The 19,048-nt window shown below is 43.8% G+C and overlaps 1 protein-coding gene across 1 annotated transcript; it reads right to left on the bottom strand.

Moving 5' to 3' along the window:
* Positions 1-920: 920 nt before the first annotated feature.
* On the bottom strand, positions 921-3,373 carry LOC127752948 (polyubiquitin 12-like). The gene is made up of 2 exons (XM_052278396.1): positions 3,218-3,373; positions 921-2,069 (listed from the first exon to the last, which is right to left on the bottom strand). The coding sequence occupies exons 1-2, from the start codon at positions 3,278-3,280 to the stop codon at positions 1,146-1,148; spliced, it is 987 nt and encodes a 328-aa protein (XP_052134356.1). The 5' UTR covers positions 3,281-3,373; the 3' UTR covers positions 921-1,145.
* Between the last annotated feature and the right edge of the window lie 15,675 nt (positions 3,374-19,048).

Raw genomic sequence — 19,048 nt, 5'->3', positions numbered from 1 at the left:
ACCACTTTGATTTACATCTCTCATGATCTTATCATTTGGTGGCTTATCTGTCATAACCAAAACTTGAATTTTAAACCTTAATTTGAAAGTTAATTTTAGTTTTTAAACTGTACTCTATTTTCTAGTCTTGGCTTTTGAATCGTTAATACTTCACAACAAATTATTATGCTTTCTTGCAACTTTCCTTGAGAAATAAAGAAGTTCATGAAAATTTTAAGGGGGAAACCTAAATTTAACCCGAGTACCGTAACAATATCATGCAAAACAAGCTTAGAAAACCAATAAAGACAAGATTTATGGGTTCAAACTTCAAAGAGGAATGCTATAAAATATCCTAACAAATATTAGAAGTACAAGGGCATGAAAAAAACAAGTTCAGGATGAATCATGAAAAAATTAAGAAGTTCAAGGACATCAAGCCAAAACTCCATTTCTATCTTCTTAACCGGTCCTACCCTTGCCTCTCTCCATCATGGAGCGTACTTGGATCCTCCCTTTAGACCAGCACCGAGTTTCTGCACGATGGCCGCACATGTTTGGCTTACCAATTAAGTATGCAACTTTTGACCAAATCACATCAGGAATTGTGCAGTTTCAACAAAAAGGACAAAATACAAAATTGAGGTTCGGTGTGCTGGTGAAGACATGTTGAGCCATTGGATCACCTGAATAATTAAGGGATATGGCCCTTTTGATGTTCATCATTGGTCATCAAGATTAGCTTAATTTGCAGTGGACAGGTTTGGTAAATAGCTATGGAGGCTGACAATACACATTTTCAGTCATGGACAGTACTGTCCCTATGCCATGTGAAATAATCACAAGTTTGACACATGTTAACCTAGCATCATAGTTCATCACTCCAGCTTAGGACCTGTTTCACAAAACAGTAGATCAAGATGGAAATAAACTTAGCCAAGCAGCACAGTTCTTTCTGTGTCTCCCCTTCAGTTCAAGCAAAAGTTTTTACAGCAAAAGTATTACTAATAGATACGCATCACAAGTCAGGAACCTGAAACCTCCAGTTCACTGCTAGAGAACTAGGATTAGTAACACCAAAAACTAACCATACGAGGGTCTAACGTCTAAGCAACTATGTTTTGTCTCTTGCCTTAAGGAAGTTGATAGTTCATAGAAGTAGCTACCTAGCGCTTCTTTGCATTTGGTTTCACCACCGCTGAATTCCGAAGGCGGATGTAAACTGTGGAGTTACTCTCGACCTCATGATCCAGAAGAGTATCCTCAGTTAACAGAACACGTCCCTTGTGACAGAGATAGTACAGACTTTCTTTGATCCGCAACTTCTCTGCAATTCTATCCTTGATTTGCTTACCCGTGTCGGACGTTTTCAAAACCATAGTTAAGGTCTTACCCTCCCATGACTTGACGAAGAACTGAACATTCTGCTGCAGCAAGAGAGTATCGTTGTTTTTGACATGCTGATCCTGTAGCATCCGACCATCTGTGAGCGCCACACCAACACCAGATTGCATCCGTGTGAGTATCTGGCTGCATGCAGGCAAGCCCTCCAAATTCTCAATCATCAACTTGACATCAGCAATGGTGTACCAGCGTTTAGCTTCAAGGCCTATAGTTTTCTCTCCTCTAACATTGATAAAGACATGAAGCTTGTCATTTGGGCAAACCAAAACATGAAATGTCTGATCATTCCTCAAATCGCACTGACTTAACAAGTGGTTGTCCTCAAGCTGTTGACCGGCATACATCAGGATTTGTTCGTTCATAAGAATTCCTTCCTCCTGTTCAATCTCCGCCTTGATGTCAGCAATACTATTCGATTTCCTCATATTGAGCTTGGTGGTCTTTCCAACAGAGGGAATCCTTACAGATATTTGAATAGCATCAGTGACATAGAGGTCAACAGAAGAGTTGGTCATGATGTTATAATCAGCAAGCTTATCCTCATTCTTCAAGTGCATCCCAGCAAAGAACATCTCTTGCTTGCTCTTGTCAATCCCCTCAATAGCACTGAGTTTGGATTTGATCTGATCGACTGTATCAGTACTATTCACATTGAGGGTGAACGTCTTCATCATCTTCACATAGATCTGCACAAATATTGGATTTACTGACTCATTAAGCTGCTAGAAATATAACCCAGCTATTCTCTCGTTGGAATTGCACATAGTTTACAATGGAAGAGAACATCATACCAGGCAGCAATCAAATGGATTTGAATCAAAGGGGGCATTAGTATATACAGATTTACCAAGAAAGGGACTTTGATTCGCTACTTTACTTCTTGATATCCCAGCAATCAATGTAATTATGATCCCAGGTGTGCCCCAGGAAGTATTGCAATGTTACAGTAATGCTAATCAGCTGATGGCACATAGGAAGTACTAGGGTGTGTTTAGTTTACGCTAAAATTGGAAGTTTGGTTGAAATTGAAACGATGTGATGGAAAAGTTGGAAGTTTATGTGTGTAGGAAAGTTTTGATGTGATGGAAAAGTTGGAAGTTTGAAGAAAAAGTTTGGAACTAAACAAGGCCCTAGTATAGTATTATAAAGTGACCAAAGTGGACAAGTGTGCAAAGGGACAAGGACCACATTGGCTATTAACTTAAGGATACCAAGAACCAAACCTCCAACATTAGATATTGAATATAGGAGTCCTAAAACTCACATATAACTATTCTGCGCCGCGAAACATCCAGCCCGCCACCCACTTGTAGCATCTGAAGTTCCTGAACAACCGAATCACATTTGCCCTGATCCCCATGGTCGAAGGCAATGGACCACAAGATGATTTGTTCATACTACACGAATATTTGTTCAAACGCTTTCCAATAACCTCCATTTCCAACTACCCTAGCGGATTTGGATTACTACCGGCACTAAATGACTAAAGAAACACCCAAATTTAACCCAAATGTGAGATAGTAGTAGTAAGAATCATCAATACTTCAGCACAGAAACCACACCACCAGGTTCGCACGGATCATCCAAAATTCACCGTACACACACCCGCGCCTTTCACTCCTCGCCTCATCGGAGCCCTAGCCAGTAGCCAGAAACTACGGACGGGCCCTCCCGCGCGCCCATCGGAGCCGACCTCGCTAACCCACTCCTCCACTCGCATTCCGACGAAGAACCAACCAAACCAACCACGCGCGCGCGCGCGCGTACAACCTAACGAAGGCCAGCGAGCGATGCGAAGCCGGGAGGGAGGGAGGGGGTTTGGAGGATCGCGAACCTTTAAGCTCTTCGGCGGCGGCGGCTGCTCGTTGTGGGAGTCTATGGCGGGCCGGCGCTTCATCCGCCGCGTCGGGCTCCGATTCGACTTGGCGTCGCCGGAGAGCTCGGCGGCGGCGGCGGCGCTGCTCTTCTCCCCCGCCTTCTCAGTTCTCACTCCACCACGTCTTCCTCTCTCACCGCCGCGGTTCGCGGAAGGGTAAAAGCCGCAAGCAAGGGCAGATCGGTAAATTTATTATTACTTTTAGCCTTTCTTTTTTTTAAGAAATTGGGATTGATATGCATCTATTTAGTTTCTTACCAAATTTTTATAAATAGATAAGAAATCTTGTTACCAAAATTTTGGCATTGCCACCTAAGATTTATTTTAACTACAATCTGAACATCTTATTTACATGAAATCAATCACAATTTTGTACCCTATCCGGATTTCAATGAGGAAAATTTTATGATTTGTGCTTTAGTTTTATATATATCACCTTACCTTTTATATTTTATTGAATTATTTATATCAAAGTCGATTGTGATTTTTTGTGATTTGATATTGGTGCCAAAATTGAGTGGATAGGATAGGATGATTTGGTAGTTTTTACAGTAGGCTTCAGTTGAAATAAAAGGAGCTAGGATGGTGTTTTCAACGTGAATTTTTTCTTGGGTCGATGTGTGACCCTTTTTCATGGGTCAATGCTTCAGTTGAAAACACCACCCTAACACCACCGCCCGGTGCCGCCGCGTGGGGCGGTGGTGTCCATTGGCGTCGGCGGCGGAAGGGACGAGGTCCCTTCACGGCTGCGGCATGAGGGGAGCGGCCATGATGACGATCTAAACTCCACAGATGGAGGGGGGCCGTGGTGGTGGTGGCCACGCTCCTCCGCCCGTGAGGCCTGCCTTCGCCGAGGGGAAACCAGCGGCGGCGGTAGCAGAGGAGACAACGCTGCAGCTACTGGCGCGTGGCCGTGGCGGGCGGAGCTCAAGCACGACGAGGCTTGTGGAGGAGGATCCGCGAGTTGCAGAGGTAGTGGTAGGCGTAGCACGCGCACAGCTCCTCTCCTCCCTCCGGCCGGCGCCCACGCGCAGCTTCTTTCCCAGCGGCCACCTGCAAGATAAAGAGAGGGGAGACGGGGAGTGAGGATGACATGTGGGGCCCATGTGGGTCCCACCTTTTTAAATTATTTGTGTGTGAAACTGACATGTGGGTCCCACGGGTTTTATCATTTTTCCGAATCAAATTGCCACATAAGCGCTACGTCTGATGAAAACCGAGTCAAATTAGCCACGTAGGTGCCACGTCAGCCAAAACCGCCATCTAAACCGCTGAGGGACCTCATCTGCATCGATTTTAATAGTTGAGGGACCCGTTGTATCTAGTTTTCCGATTGAATGATGAAAATCGGATTTGTTGGCAAGTTAAGGGACCTTAGATGATCTTATTCCTTCCTAGAATGAATACATACACACCTGGGCTTTACAAGCATAAAGCCTAATAGGTGATGAGGATGACTCGGCCTACAGTACAGAAGCCCAGAACAAAATATTAGCCTCATGGTGCACCTGGTGCAATTAATTATAAGGCAAAATTTGCTACAGGACACTCAAAAATCGTGTAATTAGCTGAGAGACACCGTAAAAATGTGACACTGCTAATGGACACTACAAAAATTGTGTAATTGGCTATAGGACACTGGAGGCATTATTTTATAATTTCCAGACTAAATGAGGGGAGAGAAATTTCGAAATGGCGAGAATGCCCCCATCTGGGCCTCTACTCCTTTCTTCTTAATGCAGCCGACATGTGGGCCCGTGCACAGTGTCGTCGTCCACCTCTCACCAGCGCTCGACGCCAACCGACGCCGCTGCATCCATTCCAAAATCCGATCAATCCAGCGAGACAGTTAGCGATGCCCACTCCGGTGGCCGCCGCGAGGCAGCGCCTCTCACTGGCCTCCGTCCCCACCCTCGACGCCGCAACAGCGTCCACGCACAGACCACCTTATCTCCTCCCTCCTCGCCCCACCCACGCCTCCCCTCCTCCACGACGCCCTCGGCTTGTGCCCGTAGCGCCGCCGTCTCCCTCAACAGGCTTCCCTCTATCTCCGCCTCCACTGACAAGGCCCCTATCTCCATCCTCAATGACCTCATCATTAGCCGCGTCTTCGCCGAGGCTAGATTCCGCAGTGGGGACATTAAGCTAGCCATCCTCTGCCCAGCTCCGCCCATGCCGCTCCTCGGCTGCCTCCCCACGCGCACCCACCCGCTGCCTCTCTTCCTCTGCAGCTTCGCCGCCACGGACGATGTCAACGTCCCTTCGCCGGTCGGGAATATCGTTGGCGTCGGGGAGGAGAACTGTCGCCGCATCGCTGAGATCCTCTCCCGTGGCTGCAACTCCCACGGCCGTCAAAGTCAAGCTCTCCCAGCTTGTCCTCGCCATCCTCTCCCGCAGCTACATCGTGAAGAAGGAAATGAGTAGAGGGGGCATTCTCGTCATTTCGAAATTTCTATCCCCTCTTTTAGCCTAAAAATTATAAAATAATGCCTCCGGTGTCCTATAGCCAATTACACAACTTTTGTACTGTCTATCAGCAGTGTCACGTTTTTACGGTGTCCCTCAACCAATTACACAATTTTTGAGTGTCCCGTAGCAAATTTTGCCTAATTAGAAAGGTTAATGAAAATAAATATAGTCAAAATCTAAGTGTGCAACAGGGAAAAATAAGACTGCATCGGTATTTTCTCTAAAATTCTTTACATGCCAGTGCATGCAACGGAATTTCTTTTCGGTTAAATTTAATCCATGTCATTGGAAATGTGCCATATCATAAAAATACCACTACTATTCACCTAAGTAGAACCATGCCACTACAATACATATGAAATTGGATGAATGTCATTTTGTATGCCTCAAACATGTTTTTATTTGAATCGTTTTTCTACCGTATTTCTGTATGAACCAAAATACCATTACCCTCAACCCTCACATGGATCTCGCATGTCAGTTTATCTTCTTTCTCCACCATCCTCTCTATTCTCTCTATTCCCCCCACCCCCACCCTCTAAAACAAAGAAAATTGATACATCATTAGTACGCAAATACTCCTACATTGATAAGGAAAAAAATATCATGCAACATACAACATCACACTTGTGCTGATCGCCTGATCCCCTGAATTACTTCTGCATCATCTACGTCACCCTCGATAGCTAGTTGTGAGATGGTGTTAGATGTATATGTGTATGTGTATCTAAGAAACCATTATCAGTTTGCTAATGATGCATGGCTGCCGTGATAAGTATATATAAGTATATATATAGGGAGCCTTGTAGTTATAATGTAGATCATCTTCCTCTTAAAGTAGGGCATGGTTTAGTTTTTAACTTTTTCTTCAAACTTTCAACTTTTCCATCACATCAAAACTTTTCTACACATATAAACTTCCAACTTTTTTCCTTTAAATTTTCAATTTTAGTCAAACTTCCAATTTTAGCGTGGAACTAAATACACCCTAGAACTCAGAGAGATAAAAACAAGATACGGGTCCAAGCAGATCTTATCTTACCTAAAGAGGACTCTAACACTTATGTCCCGAGAAGATAATTTACTTCTTCATCCGCCATATTTCCTTACTTAAAGGATACGTTCTTGTATATAATCGGGTATACGGTATTGGCATATTCCATGAATCTGTGTAGGAGGTATGTTTTATTCTTGACACTGACAAACTACCTCCTAGACTTTGCAGGTGTTCGTGGATCTTTTCTGTACATGGCTTATTTCTAATGACATGGATCTTTTTTTGTCGATCTTTTAAGCAGGGTTAGGTTGTTAGGTTTTTTTGAGCATTTGTTTCCAAGGAGAGAGAACCGTTTTTTATGGTAAAAAGGATGATGACTGTAAGAAAAATACATCAATAATTTATTAAAAACTAGACTAGTTAACTTGGCGTTCAACTATGGTTTTTACAAGAGAAAAATCAAAAAATGACATTGACAAGCGTCCAATTATAAGAAATGTTATTGATAAGTGTGAGTTTTATAAAATGTCTTTGCACAAGTGACTTTGTTTTATAAATACCATCGCTATTACGGTTCCGTACATCACTCGCCGTTAATTGAATTGTTCATCCTATAGCACTTAATGGAGAGCAGCTAACAGAACCCTAACGACGATAGAACTCACACTTGTTGATAACATTTCTTATAATTGGACGTTTGTTAATGGCATTTCTTGAATTTTCTCTTTTTACAATACGTAAAACCAGCGTGTGAAGAATTGAACACATTATCTTAAGGTTGAAACCACACATCCATTACCACTACACTATTAAGTGCACCTCAACAATATGGTTTTCACACTGTAAAATCTCTAATCTTAAAGAATGCTTTTTTTCAAAGTTGATGGAAGATTTTTTAAAAAAACTACATCCTACAACTTTATATGCACAATCACAATGTATCTTTCCAGCCAAATCGTTCACCCATATCAAACTAATACCCCGCAACAACTACTGGAAAATCATGTACCCCTTACCTAGCACAGCATGATGCTTAGATTCGTAGTAGAATATATCATATACTATACCTATGCCAAATTACCGGGCCTGATGGCTCGGCCCAAAAAGTTGAGGGATACAAAATAAACTTATTCGACCATACTAGAGATGGCCCAAAGAGATGAGGGAGAAAAAAATAGACTCTCCCAATAAGAAGCACGGTGGGCTTTCGTACCTTTAGGCTGGTCCGGCATGACACAAATCTTATTGGGCCGTTGGTGCATCAAGTGAGCGGGCACAGTCCGACCCAGTGTGTAGGTCGAACCGTACCGGGCTGACTGATCTTGGGCCTAGACCCAATTGTGCCCGTGCCGGGTCAAACGGCCTATTTGACCATTTAGTATAATATTGGGTATATTTATTTTGGAACGGAAGGAGTATTGTTAACTTTAAAGCGGTACGAAGACTTCGAAAAAAAGAAACCTCCAAAACTAAACAGTAGAGCCAGTACAATCCTAGTGGCATGATTGGTTTGGTCACACAATCAAGTTCATCTCGCCCAATCTCATGGACGCATCCTTCCCTATCCCATCAATTGATTCCTCGGATCCCCTACGTACGTGGTCCACTGCGCCTGAATCCACCTCGCATCCGCGGCCACAGCGGTATGCATTTGCGCACGCGATGCATTTGCACCCCACAGATATCAGCGGTGGCAGCGCACACAGTTTCTGAATCTCTGAACCGTCCTCCTGTCCGAAACCGGCCACCACCGCACCGCCTCGCCGCCGGACGCCGGAGGCCGTACGTACGTCTTCCCTGACCCATATGCATGCATCCAGTACACAGTTGGTGGTGACAGTCGTCGTCGTCGTCGCTGACTCGCCGTGGATCGATCCATTAAACTCGGCCGATCGCCCGGCTGCAGAGCAGCAGCTAGGCAACCGGCAGAGCATGTGCCGGATTCAAAGTATAAAGGCAAACTTCTGCTACAGGGCATCGCAATTGGGTGATTTTTGCTCAGAGACACCGCGAAAGTGAAATTTTGGGGGAATACATCTCATAATCGTGGATATTTGCCGATGGACACTGCGCCGTCTAAAGGATACTTGTTGTGCTGACGTGGCGGACGGGAGGCCTTTTTTGATGCGGTCGGACGTAAATACCCCTGCACCACGTCAGCAAAAAAAGGCCCTCCCGTCAGGCCACTCCCCCACCGCCGCCAGCTACCTCTCTCCCCTCTTCGCCGTCGAGCCAAGCCGTCGCCACGCTCGGGCGCTGCCGCCGCGCGCCATTGCCGCTTCGCCACCACCCGCTGTCTTTGTCTTGCTCGGGGCCACCACCATGCTGCGAGCGCCGCCCCCGCGCGCAGCCAAGCCGGCCCGCACGGGCGCTGCCTCCACGACCACCCAGTGCCTCCACCTCCGCCTCCTCTGCCCGGCGCTGCCCCGGAACCTTCTCGCTGCGCGGGCTTTTCTCCCCATCCACTCAACGCTGCTAGGCCACCTTCAGGCCGCCGCCGTCGCCTCGGCCCGCGCCGTCGCACGCCTGCCGCATCCCACTCGGGCACGCATGCGCGTGGGAGCCGTCGGACAGGATTGGAAAGAGAGGGAAAGATGGGGGCCGGTCACCTTTCCCTTCCTCATCAAGGCGAGCAGATCCAGGTTGGCATCGAAGCGGAAGACGTGGACGTGGCTCCCGGAGATCCCGGCGTCAAATATGACGGCGCACTTGTTGGCGTCCACGGGGCCCCACCTCCTGCCGGCGCCGGCGGTGGACGAGGCGGGCGAACGCGGCATGAGGAGGAACACGAGGGAGATGAGGGCAAGCGGGGTGAGGATGACAAGTAGCACGCCGCGGTAGCGGTGGAGGCGGTCGGCGAGCGTGTCGGGGTGGGCACTCGGCAGTGCGGAGTAGCGGCGCATGTTCTTGGCATCGACGTCGGTGCCCGAGACGAGGAGGTCAGGGGAGGAGGGCATGCGGTTGCGGATGCAGCCCGACGGCGACGGCTTGACCGCCTCCTGCTCCGTGGGATCCAGGGCGCGCGTGCTGTTGCTCTACTGCTGCTCCCCGCTGAGCTACTGCTCTGTTCAACTTTGCGGCCAGCTCCGGCCGCCGTCAGCTGGCTGCCCAGCTCCGGCCGCCGCCTGCCTTGTTCTAGGCCTTCTCCTTGTAGATGAGAGAGGACATTGAGGATGACATGTGGGGCCAGACTGCCCGACATTAAGGAGATAAGGCGCAGGGGCATTTAGGTCCAACCGCGTCAAAAAATGGCCTCCCGTCCACCACGTCAGCACGGCAAGATTACTTTAAAAGGCGCGGTGTCCATCGGCAAATATTCACGATTATGGGATGTCTTCCCCCAAAACTTCACTTTCGCGGTGTCCCTGAGCTAAAACCACACAATTGCGATGTCCTGTAGCAAAATTTACCAAGTATAAAAGGCTGTGGTAAAAATGCGGTTTTTCTATTTTTTTTCAAAAATAATTTTTCTACTGTCGCCCTCCGCCGCCCGTTGTCCCAACCGCTTCGCCGCCACCGCCCTCGACGGCACAATCAGCCTCCTCTGGCTCCAAGTCCTCCAACAACAGGAACGTGGGAGGTGAGATGGGAATAGGAGGGAGTGAGAGGGGTGAAGAGACCCTGACATGTGGGACCCATGTTGACTCAGTACTATTGACTCGGATCAAATTGCCACGTTAGACAAACCACCTACTATACATGATCTATATTGCACCGATTTTGACAGTTGAGTGTCCAGTTGTATCTAGTATTCTTTTCAAGAACGAAAATCAAACTCGCTGTCAAGTTAAGGGACCTAAAATGAACATATTCTTAAAGCCTAATAGGTCATGACTTGGCCTACAGTACAGAAGCCCAGAACAAAATATTAGCCTCATGGTGCAGAAGGGACATGAGGTCAATTAATTGGAATGGTTAATAAAAATAAATATAGTTCAAATCTAAGTGTGCAACAGGGAAAAATAAGACTACATTGGTATTTTCTCTAAAACTCTTTATATGGCCGTGTATCCAACGGAATCTATATGATCAAATTTCTTTTTGGTTAAATCTGATCCATATGTTATTGGAAATATGTCATATCATAAAAATATCACTACTCTTCACCTATGTAGAACCATGCCACTACAATACATGTGAAATTGGATCCATGCCATTTTCTACGCCTCAAACTTGTTCTGAATCCTTTTTTACTGTATTTTCGTATGGACCAAAATGCCCTTGCCTTCAACCCTCACGTGGGTCCCACATGTCAGCTATATCTTCTTCCTCCCCCCTCAGCTCTATTCTCTCTTCTCTATCTTTCTCCACCACCTCCTCCACTCTGTAGGTGCTTGTGGATCTCTTTTGTACATGGCATATTTCCAATGACATGGATCTTTTTTGCTGATCTTTTAAGCAGGTTTAGGTTGTTGGGTTTTTTTTTAGCCTTTTTTCCGAGGAGAGAGGGGTTTTTTTAAGGAAGTGTTGTCGATTGACAACCGCTACATCGAAGAATGTGGTTCACACAGTAGAATGTAAAGCAATGTGTATTAGTTTGTGGAATTGTTTTGGGATCCCCCATTACATGCCCTTAGGGGGCTATTTATATACCCTTAGGGACATTTAGGAGGATAACCAGAGTCTATTGTGCCCTGGGCCCCTTGCTGGACTCTATTACGGGCCCTTAGGTGGCGAATGGCCCACTTAGGCCCCTTAGCTCCTTTGGCTTGGTGGCGAAGGCGCCTAGGCCGCTGGCGAATCCCCCATGCTTCGCCTGATGGATTCACCCACGTCGAAGGCCTTGGTCTTTGGCCGGCGCTTCGCCCGAGCCCAACTAGATTTCGGCAAACTTGGTCGAAGGTACTCATGGCATGCCTCCAACAGGAAGAAAGGATGGTGACTGTAAGAAAAAATGCATCAACAATTTATTAAAAACTAGACTAGTTAACTCGGCGTTCAACTATGGTTTTTACAAGAGAAAATTTAACAAATGGCATTGACAAGCACCCAATTCCAAGAAATATCATCGTACAAGTGACTTTGTCTTAGAAATATCGTCACAATTAGGGTTCCATCTATCCCTCGTTGTTAAATGCAATGTTCATCCTATAAGACTTAACGAAGATTGCTAACGGAACCCAAACAACGATGGAACTCACATTTGTCGATGACATTTCTTAAAATCGGACATTTGTTGATGTTATTTCTTGAATTTTCTCTTTTTATAATACGTAAAACCAGTGTGTGTGGAGAATTAAACACATGATTTTAAGATTAAAAATCACACACCCATTGTTACTACACTATCAGGTACTATCTCGATTATGTGTTTTTCATATTGTAAAATCTTTAGTCTTAAAGAATAATTTTTTCAAAGCTAATGGAAGACAAAGCAAAAAAAAAAAAAAAAACTACATCTTGCAACTTTACATGCACAATCTCAACATATTTTTCCAGCCAAATCTTTCCCCCATATTAAACTATATACCCCATAACAGCGTACTGGAATATCATTGTACTCCATCCATCTCAAAATAAATACACTTAGCATAATATGCGTTCGTAGTTCGAATATTACACATCAAGTTCACCTCGCCCAATGGATTCCTCCGATCCCCTACATGGTCCACTGCGCTGAATCCACCTCGCGTCCGCGGCCACAGCGTCTCATGATCTCTCTCTTACCCCTGCATACATGCAGTATGCATTTGCGCACGCGATGCATTTGCTCCCCACAGATATCAGCGGCGGCAGCGCACACAGTTTCTGAATCTCTGAACCGTCCTCCTGTCCGAAACCGGCCACCACTGCACCGCCCCGCCGCCGGACGCCGGACGCCGTACGTCCGTCTTCCCTGACCCTGTCCAGTGCATATGCATGCATCCAGTACACAGTTGGTGATGACAGTCGTCGTCGTCGATCGCTGACTCGCTGTGGATCGATCGGCGCATTAAACTCGGCCGATCGGCCGGCTGCAGAGCGGCAGCTAAGCAGCCGGCAGAGCATGTGCCGGATTCGAAGCATAAAAGGCCGTGGTAAAAATGCGTTTTTTCTTCTTTTTTTTTTCAAAATTTTTTTTCTACTGCCTTACAGGGTTTTTCTTACCGTTTTCGGAACTATTACCACTATCCGGCTCTATCACTGTTACAGCTAACCGCGAGTTTACCGTGTGTTAATTAACCATGAAAACCAGTGTGATTTCAAAAACTGAAAAAATTACCTCGTGTGCTAAATTGTTTAGACCACTTAAGCCTAGTTTGAAATAGATTATGGACCAAATTATTATTCTGGATTATCTACGTACTCGATTCTAAATATAACTAAATATTTTAGCGAATAAACTTAATAATTACTACTCCATGTTTTAATGTACGACGCCGTTGATTTTTATTCAACGTTTGACCATTCATTTTATTCAAAAACTTTATGTAATTATCATTTATTTTATTGTGATTGGATTCATCATCAAATGTTCTTTAAGTATGACATAAATATTTTCATATTTGCACAAAAATTTCAAATAAAACGAATGGTCAAACGTTGGTAAAAAAATCAACGGTGTCATACATTAAAATATAATATATGGAGAGAGTAGTTTGGAGGGATCTGTAAGTAACGCAGTTGAAGAAAGCCTTTTTGAGATTTTTTTTCCCTTAAGATATGGAACAAATAATCCACCAAAGTAATTTGGGAGTTTAGTGCCTAGTAAAGTAGCTGAAAACAACATCATGACTTGCTTTAAACTATTCAGTAAGTTTATTTTTCAAATTATTTAATTTATCCCTAGGAGTATAATAAAGTAAATAATACACCATAATCCGATCAATAATCTATATCAAACGGACCGTGAATCAGGAGCAGCCCTGGGTGAGCCGTGCAGGGGCAGGTGCAGCGAGCAGCTAGCCAATATCAATGAAATGAGCTTTCAATTCGAGAATGCATGCAATTGATTCCTCTCTTCAATATGGGAGCACCATTGTACTGCTCACTTCGCCGTGGTTCCGCTCTTGGCATACTGTGTGCTGCCCCTGCCCTCCTTTTTCAATTGTACCGCGACCAAATAAATAGATAAAATTTTATAAAAAATCATACTGTATGCTGCTGTAAGCATCGTCATTCCTTTTCATTGTTCACCGTATTTTCTTGAAACTAATTAATTATTTACTCTACGCTTCGAACGGTGTATTGCTTAGATCATTTATGTAATCTGTTTATTAAGTTCAGTTTTTAAAATATTTTAATTTATTCTATAGCCAAGTAGACAATCCCGGTAAAAATTCTCTCGACCATTGAAGTCCAATAGTAAGACATTACAGCTCATTTTACATGTGCATATGGAATCATTCTCTCCTATGTTTAATTTGGGACACGGTTTTGGAATCGTTTTTTCACTGTGAGCCAGATGCAGCATATGCTCAAGTAAGGCCAAGTTTAGTTCTAAATTTTTTCTTGAAACTTCCAACTTTCCTATCACATTAAAACTTTTCTACACAAAAACTTTCAACTTTTTCATCACATCATTTTAATTTTAACCAAACTTCTAATTTTGACGTGAACTAAACACACCCTAATTGAACGGCAGAGGCATATCTAGAGATAGGGTACTGTTCTTCGGTAGGAGTTGAGAAGGGTACTGGAGTAGTACATATCTAAAGATAGCTTTGCGGCAATTAAACGAGTTCATCACGTCGTTGAATGACTACACATTGTTGACGGCCACTGTGCCCTTTGGCCATTGTCCATTGCTACATGCTTGTCCCTACATGCATGGTAGTGAAGGACCACGGAAATTAAATGGGGAAAATAATCTTAAGGCCAAGTTCTTTTTCACCTTATTTACCGGATTATATATGTTTTCCACGCTTTGAAAAAAATAGTTTCCAAAAAACATTTTTTATTGTATCACTTAGACCGTTGATTTTAAGACTTCTCAAAATATTGAATTTATCTCTATAATCAAAATAGATAATCTGTTCAATAATCTACATCAAAAGGAGCTTTAGGATTTTAGAATTTAGCTTAGGAATTAGGATTAATTTTAGACGTTGGGTTGTCATCGCTTTCATTGTTTCATGATTGCTAAAAGCAAAAGTAAAAAAAAAGAAATCTAAAATCTAAAAAATTGAAAATTGGTATAAACTCTTCCAAGCTACCACACAGGTTAGTTTGTGATTCACAAACTCTCACCTCACTGCCATACATACTGTATGTGATTCTTCGTCACTCCTAGCAAGAAAACAAAACTGACACGGTAGGGGTGGACATTCGCCGCAAGAGCGAGAAATTCGGTTCGGCCTTTTGGTCTCTTGAAATTTTTTGTCATCTAAAAATTGAACACCGAGCTGTTTGGGTTAATTTGGGCTTCTCAAACTCTCGCTTCTCTCTGTTATACGTGATTCTTCGTTAATTGCTCCTAGCAAGAAAACAAAACGGACAGCAGGGGTCACTAGTACAGAATTGGACAAGCACCCTACTAGATTGTAGACGGGTCATAAGTCTCCGCGTCTAAAAAATCGACTATAATTTTCGCATACGACTCCTTAAAAAACCCACACGCAAAAATTAAGTTTTCCAAACGGACCACTTAAAACGTCCACACGCGAAAATAAGGATTTTCACATGCGGGCCTCTTAACTCACCCTGATGCGAAAATACTCCTCTTTTTTACTCCCCTCCCCCTTTCTCTCTCTCCCACCTCACTCTCTCCTCCCAGACCACTCCACTCCTTCTCTCCTCCCACTCCTCTCTCCTCTCTCTCTCGGCCTCTCCTCTCGAGGGCACGGCGGCCCCCTCTGGTGGTGGAGACACAAGATACGGCGGGCGGCGGCTGTCCCCACACGGATCTGGTGGCCAGCCGCCCTCTCCGCGCGCGGCCCCTCCCCTCCCTCTCCCTTCGGCTCCCCTCACCCCCCCCTTGCAGATCCGGCAGAGGGGAGGGGCGTCTTCAGCCGGCGACCACGGGGACAACGACGGTGGGCCTCTGTAGAGCGGCGACGACGACGACGACGACGGTGGGCGGTGCGGCCGGAGGGGAGGGTGGCGTCGGCGGTGGTGGGGAGGCATGGGGGCGGCAGATACGCGAGCGAGTGGTGACGGCGACGGCGTCCACGAGGAAGGCGGCAACGGCGACGACGGCTAGTGTTAGGGTTTCGTATTTTTGGATTTCATTTTATTTATTTTTAATTTTTACATGCGGACGACATAACCAACCCGCACGCGAAAATCAGATTTTTCACGTGCGGGTGTTTCACCCACACGCAAAAATCGCGACTTTTGTAGACCCCTGGGTGCGTGCGCGCCGTCCACCCGCACGCGGAAACAGGTTTTGACCGCACGCGAAAATCTTCCTGGTAGTAGTGGGTGGCCATTCATTCAGACAAAAAAAATCGGTCTTATAAAAATTTTGGTTGTCTGGAAGTAAAGGTCAACAATGCGCATTGCAAAATAATAAATAACGCACTGTTCGGTTATGCTACCTCCGTTTCTTAATGTGTGACGCCATTGATCTTATTTATTTTTTTCAAATATAAAACATTTTAAGTCATACTTAAAGAATATGTGACGATATATTAAGTCACAATAAAATAAATAATAATTATATAAATTTTCTAAATAATACGAATGATCAAACGTATCTGAAAAAGCCAAAAATATCATATATTAAGAAATAGAGGAAGCAATTTGTGCTATCCCATCTCACTTCTCTCTACTGTACTCCCTCAGTCCCAGAAAAAGGCAAACCCTGAGTTTCCGTGTCCAACTTTGACTATCCGTCTTATATGAAATTTTTTTATAATTCGTATTTTCATTGTTGTTAGATGATAAAACATGATTAATATTTTATGCGTGACTTGTCTTTTTATTTTTTTTCATATTTTTTTCAAATAAGACGGACGGTCAAACGTTGGACACGGAAACCAGGGTTTGTCTTTTTTTTGGACGGAGGATGTACTTCCTCTGTTCCATAATATAAAGCCTGTGCAAATTCATAGTATTAGGATGTGTTATATCCCACTAAAATTTCTTATATTATAGGACGGAAGGAGTACGTGGTTCTTGATATCTAGCAAGAACAAGAAAAACAAAACGGACAGTCCGCTCATGTGTCATGATCAGATGTACCTGTTGATAGGCCGGCGTCCTACGGTAACGTGGGCCGAGTTTAGGTTCAAAATTTTTCTTCTAACTTCTAAATTTTTTATCACATCATTCTAATTTTAACCAAACTTCTAATTTTAACATGAACTTAACACAACCTAGAAGCCAGCCAGCCACACGCGACTCTGACCACTCGATGCGAACGTACTTCTTTCGTACATCGGTACGTACACGCACGCACGTCAGTCCGTACATTTAAGGTGTACAGTGTACTGCGTAGACTCATACTTCCTCCATCCCAAAAAAAAAATATAATCCTACTAACGAGTTTGGACACATATGTATCTAGATTTATAGATTTATAGTTAGGATTGGCTTTTTAATAGGACAGAGTAGTATATTTTGTGAGTATATATGTATGCGGCCATAGTTGTCCTGACACATACTACATATGTGTTCACGTCGAGAGTACGGCAGAAGTCCTTGATGCATAATCAAGATCATGGGCATGGAAAATGGAATTTGTCCTTTCTACTACCACTGTTTTGCATCTGCAAAACGCTGTGTGAAGGTCCGAAAGATCCAGTACCCAAACCGATTCTGCAAAAGCAAGTGAGAATTAGATGGATTGTACTATTTTTTTCCTTAACAAGTTTTTCATACAGTTCGTTGTTAAGATTATTAATGAGACAATCAATGCGACATACTATGTGTATGCTATGTAATTTTTCTTCATAATTTTTCCGCTGCTCTTTTGTGATAAGTATCAAGGAGTGTTGTGAAATCTTTGGGCTTACCCATAAGTACTCTAGCCGGCTGCGTTCGGCAACAGAAGATTGTGAGAAAGTTGTTTCGTTTTTCACGCGTAAGCCTTCCGAACTACTAAACGGTGTATTTTTGTAAAAAATATCTATACGAAAGTTATTTTTAAAAATCATATTAATCTATTTTTTAATAGTTTATACTCAATTAATCATACGCCAATGGCTCACCATGTTTTACGTATTTCTCTTTTCCTCTCCTCTCAAACCCAAGTACACTTAATGGGTTATCACCTAACCTTTCATATACTTCTTACTCTGTCCCAATATAAATACACATAGTGTATATGTAACCTATTATAGTACTACTAATCTGGACAACTACTTGTCTAGATTCGTTATAGGATATGTCACATATGTATTATGTTGTATTTATACTGGGATGGATGTAGTATAAAATATAATTATATAAGAGGGAGGCTACTCGTTGTATATTGGTGCTAAGAATTATAGTGAAAGAAAGACCCACCCTCTAAACCTTGTCTTCAGTAGGCATTATAAAATCTCTCTTGGACTACACTCGCAGCTTTCTTAGAATGCATATTTTTTTACCAAAAATATATGTAAATTACTCCTTTTTTCTATAAAAATCTTTAAGAATTAGTGCCTTTGTTCGAAAGAAGAAGTCACCGAAAGAAAAAGAAAAAAAACTATCTTGCCTCTTTGCCAGGAAACCAAAAGCATCATCCCAGAGAGTAAAAGCACACAAAAAAAAAAACCTAGGTGGTGTTCTTTTCTTCCGAAGATGAAGACGAAGATTAAGTTTTTTTTACACAAAACGAGGTGGTGTTAACGTATAATTGATTGAGTTTTAATTATTACAAACTTAAAAAATAGATTAATATGGTATTTTAGAGCAACTTTCATATAGAAAGTTTTCGCACGAAACACACCGTTTAGTATTTTAAAAAGCGTGTCACGAAAATCTTAATTTTCATCTAACTCTTGTCGAAGAAAAGAACGGGAACAGTGAAAGAAAAGCTTAGGTACACGTTCAAATCAAGGGATATTTTGAACCATGAAAATTTGTGATATGCCACCCTGACCAACATGTCATTGACTCATGTGGGTCCTACATGTCATTGAAATACGGGTGGCATATCTCAAATTTTGTAAAATTAGGGTGGCATGGTTCCAACGAACCCTTGAATCAACCATATGCATCACTCCATTAGTTAGCTAGCTCCGGGAGAAAGGTACAGGTAACCGTCGTTTCCTGAACCGATCGACGCAACGCAAGCACGCACACGGCGCACGCACGCACGCGCGTATGAGCCGAGCGCGCAATATGCGTTCGTGCGTGCAGCTTAATGATTAGCCCCCAAAATCTCCGCGGATTCGCGGCGATCCCTCCGGCCGCACGCGCGCGTGCCGTGCTCGTGCGTGCAGCGTGCCGCGTATTGTAGGCTTGGAGTAGGTATA

Source organism: Oryza glaberrima, chromosome 10, assembly GCF_000147395.1.
Source record: "Oryza glaberrima chromosome 10, OglaRS2, whole genome shotgun sequence".
Lineage (NCBI taxonomy): Eukaryota > Viridiplantae > Streptophyta > Magnoliopsida > Poales > Poaceae > Oryza > Oryza glaberrima.
Note: the sequence above shows the minus strand (reverse complement) of the source record. Positions and strands in the feature narration are given on the sequence as shown.

Bases quoted from the DNA above. Each gene is read 5' to 3' on its own strand.
- LOC127752948 (XM_052278396.1), bottom strand. From the start codon at position 3,280: ATGAAGCGCCGGCCCGCCATAGACTCCCACAACGAGCAGCCGCCGCCG. The intron at 2,070-3,217 runs GTTCGCGATCCT...ATATTTGTGCAG, and splicing joins CGCCGCCGAAGAGCTTAAAG to ATCTATGTGAAGATGATGAA.